The following is a 7,320-nucleotide window of genomic DNA, read 5'->3' on the forward strand; positions in this document are numbered from 1 at the left end:
GAGTAACATATTCCTCTTATATATTTTATTATCTTTCCACACATTAGTAATATAAAACTCTCTAACAAAAAAAAAATGGATCGATAGTTATTATTTTAATTTTTTACTTATCTATATAATATTTTACGTTGAAAGAATAGTTCAAATCATCTGTTGTAGGAGAATATAAAACAACTTTTAGATCTTATATATTTTAGGTACAATATTAACTTATTCATAATTTGTAAAAAGTTATAGAATGTTTTAAAAATGTATTATCATAATTTTTATTTTATTCATTCAAAATATAACCACTACAAAATTTTTACTTTTAGTTACAACAAAATTTGTGACAAAAAGTAAAAAAATTGTGACTAATTATTATCATCATTCTTATGTTGTGACTAAAAAGTCCGTGACTAAAAGTATTAGTTAATTATCCTATAAAAAATAAAATAGGATATATGATATAACTTTTTATATATATGAAACATTAATCACGTCTATACATAATTCATAATCATAGCTAGCTTAAATATTGATCACGCCTGGTTGGTGAAAGTTAAGAAGGAAAAAGATTGATTTCGTATATATTGATTGATTAATACGTGTTATATTATTTGATGTAATATAATATATGATTTTAAAAATATATATAATATAGATTAAAATATTAAACTCTAATAAATATATATATAATATGAACTTTAACGCTAATGTTAATATGTTTGAGAAAGATCAGAATGTTAATTGAGACATTTATTGGAGATCTTGTAGTTCGATTGGTTAGTTGTATTGTATGTTCTTGAGTATATCATTACAAAAAATTGTTATTTATTTAGTGATAATTTTTTAGTCACAACATAAATTTTTTGTGACTAAATATGACTAACAAAAGATTGCTTGTAACTAACTAGTTTAATTTTAGTCACAATAAACATTGTGAATAAAAGCACATTTAGTCACAACAAAATATAATTTTTGTAACTAATACTTTTAGTCTCAAACCTTCTAGTCACAACACAATAATCATAATTTATAATTGGTCACAAGTTTTTTATCTTTAGTCACAAATTTTATTGTGACTAAAAATAAGATTTTTTGTAGTGTTGAAGTTGTAGAGTTGTTGGAATGGAACTTTTAAAGTACTCACGACTTCAAATTATATGGTTGCTTTACGCTAGAGAAGACATTTTTACTAGATAAGCATTTTCTTGGTTAGTACTTTTTAATCTTATTATAATGAAACACTTTATTTAGAGAGAGTAAAACAAGTATCAACTGTTATATTAGGAGTGAGAGATGGAGCTTTTCAGTAATTCAAGTAGAATATTAATGATTTTAACTCCTTAGCAGTTGTGTGCTTTTACTAGGAGACATTCATTTTTTTTTTGAGATAAGAGACATTCTTTTTTTAGTGATCTAGAATTATTGTTAGAGGATGTATCAATTATGTTATCTAAATTTTTAAGAGTGTTCTTGATCCATGTACATTGGATGGTCAAGTAGTTGTACATGGATTAGATGTGCATGCTCTTTAGATGAATAAACAACTTACTCGACTAGATAGCTTTCTATTTCATTTTTTTTCTTTGGGATGTATAGTTTTTAATTGTATGACATTATTATATTATCAATTAATTTTGTCATTGCTTTCAATATATATATATATATATATATATATCTCAATAACTTAAATCTCAAGCTACAACCTGTACACACTTGAGAAATACAATTTAAATGCACAAGTTATCAAGATCAATTCACCAATAAGAACATAAAATAGTAATGAACATAACAACATTTTTAAAGAAGTTCGAACTTCCCTAAATAAATTTGGGAGTCTAATCCCTTTGATCATGGTGACTTGGAAAGATTACACACTAGGAGCAAACCTTCAGCAATGGCTCTTCACACTACGTTACAGCAAAGCAGACACTACAGTTAAACTCAATAAATATAATTCTATAATTACTAAGAGTTCAATTTCATATTTATAATAAAATAATCATAGAATTAATAAATAAGGATTAAATATCAAAAAAAAAAATATGAATCTCCATGATCCACCTTTTCTTAACAACAAAAAATCTACCATCTAGATAGGGTTACAATAATCCCAATTTAATTAACAGGAAAAAAATCTGTCATTCTCATAAAACACCCAAACATGAGAATAGCCATAACTGTGTGTAGTCCCATTCTTTAATCCTGTGCAATACATTGATAGTGTTTTACACATTGAAATGAGATCCAAAGTAACATACAACAAACTAAATAGTTTGGAATTGACCAAAGTGAATTAGACACATTACCTAACCTCCAAAATTACAAAGTACCATTGCCAATCAACCACCCAATTCATATATATAACTAAAAAGATTCCATAAGGGTTACATCCCTTCCACTAATTAACTAATTATTAATATAATGATATATCATTGTATCATTACATATATAATTGAAATGTCTTTGATTTTTCTCTTGTGTCTAAATCATTTTACCACAAAAAGATACAACTTTGCCTACTACTCTACTCTAGAATAGATATATAGGCTCAAGAAATGGTCATTGGTTAGGACCCCACCCTTTCCAAGTCCAATCACAAAAAGGGTCTCCATACAGTCCATGAAAATTATATATGAAGCAATTCAATCTTCAAAATTATATTCCAATCTTTCATAAAAGGAAGGTGAATCTATTTCTATCTTCTTTTTTTTCCCCTTTTTTCAAGTCATATATGTTAAAGTAGAAATTAGCACTTTTGATGCCCTTTAAGTACATTTACAAAATCTAGTTTAATAGTTTGTATTTCCATAAGCATTTCGAAAACACCTCCTATTTTTGTAATTTTTATTTTAAAAGAAAAAGTTTGTAATTTGCCAAAATTAAAATGGTAAATACCATTTTGAACCGTGTATTTTAAAATAAAATTTTATAATAATTTAATTTAGAGGTGTTATGATAAAACTAATTATATTTTATACTTCGTGCTAATGATTATCTTCATTTTAGTTATATTAAAAAAAATAGTCAAAAATTATCTTATTTTTATTATTTTCAATAATACAAGGTCTAAATTCCAAGCTAAAGCAAATAAAAATTATGTTTTTTTATCCAGAGAAACTATTATTATTAAACTTTAATTTTATAAAACTAAAAATTCAAAATAAAAGATTATACGAAATAAATTATAATTATAAACTATTTAAATAAATTTTAAAAGTAGCTTGTTTTTAAAAAGTTTGTTCCTGAATTTTGACATATACCGAATCATGTTCCTTGAATTTTTAAAGTTGTTAAAAATACCTCTGAATTATTGAGATGTAAATTTTTTTGTCTAATTTCATTCAATTACTATTTCAGTAATTATTTATGTACTAAACAATGCTCCCCAAACTTTGATATCTACCAAATCATGACCAAGAGTATTTTAAACGACTTTAAAAATTCAGGGAGCATAATATATCAAAATTCAGAATAAAAAACTTAATTAGCCTTTTTAAAATTGTAATTTTTTTTAAAAAAATGAAAATAATTTCATAAAATAAGTGGTAGTTTCAATTTATCTATTTTTGGTATTGTTGATCAATTTGTTTCTACTTTTTCTAAGAGCATTTTTTTCTTGTCAAATATTAAACTTATTTTTTTGAGATAATTTTAGGCTGAGTTTCAAATCGATCAGTCCAAAAAAAAACTTCATGTGCTATATGTACTACTGCATCAGATTATTCATGATAAGAGTCATATATAATGAAAAGAGTGATGAGACTACTTGATTATTATTGTAAGATAAGAATATATAACATGTACAATAATTATTATAAGAAGAAAACTGACCCTATATATTGTGTCAAATTTTAGCCATTACTTTTGGGAGAACTGGTTAATAATATTGACATAATTTCTTGCAGAGATTCAGACAAGTACAATTAATAATTTTCATTATACATTACATATTATATGATTTTAGTTTGTAAAATCAAACCTTATCAACAAGTAAAGATTTGAGGCCCATCAAACACAAGGAAATTCAAAAAAAGATATTGGCCTTAGATTTTTTACAATATTAACACCAAAAAAAAAAACATTTAATTAATACCTAATTACTGAATTTCCTTCCTTATCCTTGAGCCAAGCTTGCCCTTTTCTGTGCCATAACAAATAAAAATTAACAACTTCATATACTTGTAAAGAGCATAATAATATATAGTGACCAAATTTTCAATAAATTTAATTGCTCAAAAATTACCATTTAAAGTTGCACCTTTTTGCTTTTGGTGATGAGTTGTTTTACCTAACAAATTACAAAATGTTATTGATGATAATGTTGGATTATAATGGTGAAAAAAACATGGAATAGTGCTAAAGAGAGAGTTACCAGCTGAAATCGAGGGCGATCGAAGATTATTTTCGTACATTGTTTGTGTCGCCACCGTCTCCTTGTAGAGTAAAGATCGGTTTTTTGGAATACCCTTTTCATGGAGATCATGATGAGCCTTGGATGGTGATTGATCTTGTAATATCTCATTTGGAAACTTATTGCAGCCTTTCAATTTTATTGAACTCTTTGAAAATTGATCATTGGTAACTTTTTTAATGTGCTCTTGAGGTCCTGAGTTTGGCACATTAATTAAACTACAATAATCAACACTAATATGAGATAAAATATGTTCACTTCAAATCACTAGTGTTTATGGATTCTAACAACCTTTAATGTCACCTTTGTTGAACTACTAATTGATTTTATTACTACTTCAAAACTCAATCCAATTTATGGTTTGAGTTAACAAAACTTTCTAGCTAGGCCAATATGACTTTTTTTAAAAGTGTTGACTACATTATTAACCAAATCCAAAGGGCTAGTGCCTGAATTAATGGACCCAAATGTTGAACATCACAACACAACATGTAAAAAACCTTAAAAAGAAAATTACTTGACCGCCGAACACTTCAAGCTCCCACTCATATTTTACTAATTCTCTTAAATATTTACACACAACCCTCTTTTTTTGGAACACTTTACACTTTGGCGCACTTGGGACACATCTTTGAACACACCCTCTAGAATTTGGCACCTAAGGTCTCTAATACTTAGGAGTGGCAAAACGGGTTTCGACGCAACACGCACACGATTTTTACAGGTTAGTGTCAGCAAAATTAGACAGAGTCAAAAATGAGCCAACACGACTTAACACGAAATAAAAACGAGTGAAATATGATACGATCCGTTTAACACGAATTTAACACAGGTTTTTTAAATAAAATAAAATAAAAAATTAATAATAATAATATAATTATATAAAAATATATATTTATTGATTGAACATTGAGTTAAAAAAAAAATTACATAATTTTTTTAATATAAGCTAAATCTAATCATTTTCTTTACTACTCCAAAACGAGTTAAAGTGAGTCAACACAAATACAAGTCGATTTTTATGAGTCGGGTTAGGATTAAGAAAATTAGACATGAGTCAAAAACAGGTCAGCACATCTAACACAAAATATAAAAAGACGTCAAATAAAATTTAACACGAACACAACATGATGACACGTTTTGCCCGTACTATCGATACAATTTTAAGTCGGTGGTGGTACCAACTAAAAACTGTGCTAGATAATTCTAGCTACATCATTTACCAAATGACACTAGCCTTTTTTTTAGATAACATTTGACAATTATATGGGCTTGGCCCAAGTGCTAGGAACAACTAACAAATAATTAGAAGCTTATAGAGTTGGTGATGATTTCTAACACAAAATTCCATTTCATTTCCTTCCTTCCCCCGCTTAAAATTTATTAGTTGTAACATGGTTTTCAAAATTCACCGAGGCAAGGCGGGGTAGCCTCTACTGTTGCCACGCAGAGAAATACACCTAGCATTGAGCGAGGCGGTTCGCAGTTCAAAACCGCCTAGCATTGATGTGGCCGAGGGACACACATCTGCTGAATTGTGTGCTAGGATTGTTTTATTGTGTGTACACTTGGGCCTTTTTTTTTTTTTTTCTAAACTGTTTTTTTCAGATTGTTTCTAGGCTTTTAAATTACTTAAATGGACTTAAGTTTGGACCCTTTTCTCCCATACTTTAAAATAAGAGATTATTTCACAAATATACAAAAATAAAAAAAAAAAATTACAAAAATACGATTTCACAAAATTTTAAATATTTTTACGATTTTTTTTATTTTATTTACAGAAAATAAAGTCCTTTATGTTGTACTCTTGTTAATTTCGCGTTGATTTTTAGTTATATGTATGTTTTTTTTTTTTGGTTATTTAAATGTTTATTTCACGTTACTTTTACGTAATTTTCTAGTTGTTTTTGTATTGTTTCTAAAAAAAACCGTAAAAATATATATAAAAAAAAATATTTAAAAAATGGTGCTAATTATCCCTTAAAATAAATGAAATATAAAAAACACTACTTTCTCAAATTCAAGTCAGCTCCTAGGCTAGTACTAATGTTTGTTTTTTACATAGGCAAATCATTTCATTTCTTGACTACCTATTTTTTTTATTATTATATTTATTATTTCTCCCTTTAATTTTGTGTTTCTAAGTTTAGGATATGGAATTGTGTATAGTTTATTATAATTTTTTTTAAAAATTGTTTTTAATGATATTTTTTTAATATTCTTTATTAGTGATTTCACCTTTCAAAACCTTAGTTCTAAGCACAACAATCCAATTTAATTATGATAAAAAAAAAAAAAAACAGAAACCCTCCTCATATTATAATATCGAAAACTTACTCAAAAATAAAGTAATTTGGTTTATCTTTACTTTCACCCCAAATTATACATTGCACTTTACTAAACCCCTCTTAATCTAAACCACTCTCATCTATTGAACGAAACGACAATGCAATCAAAAAAAAACGACATGAATCATAAACATAATAGTAGTACCTTTTTGAGGAGCAAGCAATGGAGCATACATGTAAGAATCTGACATGAGATACTCTCCAATCTTCTTCACCAATCTTTTATTGTCTTTTTCTTTTCTTTCCCAACCTGAAAAAAACATATTAACTATACTTAAAATCATTAAATTAAAAAAAAAAAAAAAACATTTAAAAAAAAAATCAAGATAATTGAAGAATGGTTACTCTTAAAATCGAAAGTTGAAGAGCTATTATGAGTCAAAGGAGTAAACAAGTATGAGTCATGATTGAGATAGTCAACAATTTTTTTGAACAAATTATTATTATTTTTCTTCTTTTTGATCTTCTTCATGTGGAGGCCATTATTAATGGCTACTCTTTTCTTTTGTACTCCAAACAACATTTTCTTCTCCATCATCATAATTGCCATTAATAATTATTATTACTTACTAA

The 7,320-nt window shown here is 26.7% G+C and overlaps 1 protein-coding gene across 3 annotated transcripts; it reads right to left on the bottom strand.

The window, feature by feature from the left end:
- Nucleotides 1-3,827: 3,827 nt before the first annotated feature.
- Nucleotides 3,828-7,320, bottom strand: LOC115695913 (uncharacterized). 3 transcript variants are annotated; one of them, XM_061116948.1, is made up of 5 exons: nt 7,093-7,320; nt 6,893-7,015; nt 4,361-4,594; nt 4,247-4,276; nt 3,828-4,129 (listed from the first exon to the last, which is right to left on the bottom strand). In XM_061116948.1, exons 1-5 carry the CDS (start codon nt 7,295-7,297, stop codon nt 4,086-4,088), a joined length of 636 nt encoding a protein of 211 aa, XP_060972931.1. In that variant the 5' UTR covers nt 7,298-7,320; the 3' UTR covers nt 3,828-4,085. The 3 variants fall into 3 exon arrangements, with proteins under 3 accessions (XP_060972931.1, XP_060972930.1, XP_030478868.2); XM_061116947.1 differs by having other exon boundaries at nt 4,232-4,276; nt 7,093-7,319; XM_030623008.2 differs by having other exon boundaries at nt 4,232-4,276; nt 6,893-6,997; nt 7,093-7,315.

The sequence above is a fragment of the Cannabis sativa genome, chromosome 6, assembly GCF_029168945.1.
Source record: "Cannabis sativa cultivar Pink pepper isolate KNU-18-1 chromosome 6, ASM2916894v1, whole genome shotgun sequence".
NCBI lineage: Eukaryota > Viridiplantae > Streptophyta > Magnoliopsida > Rosales > Cannabaceae > Cannabis > Cannabis sativa.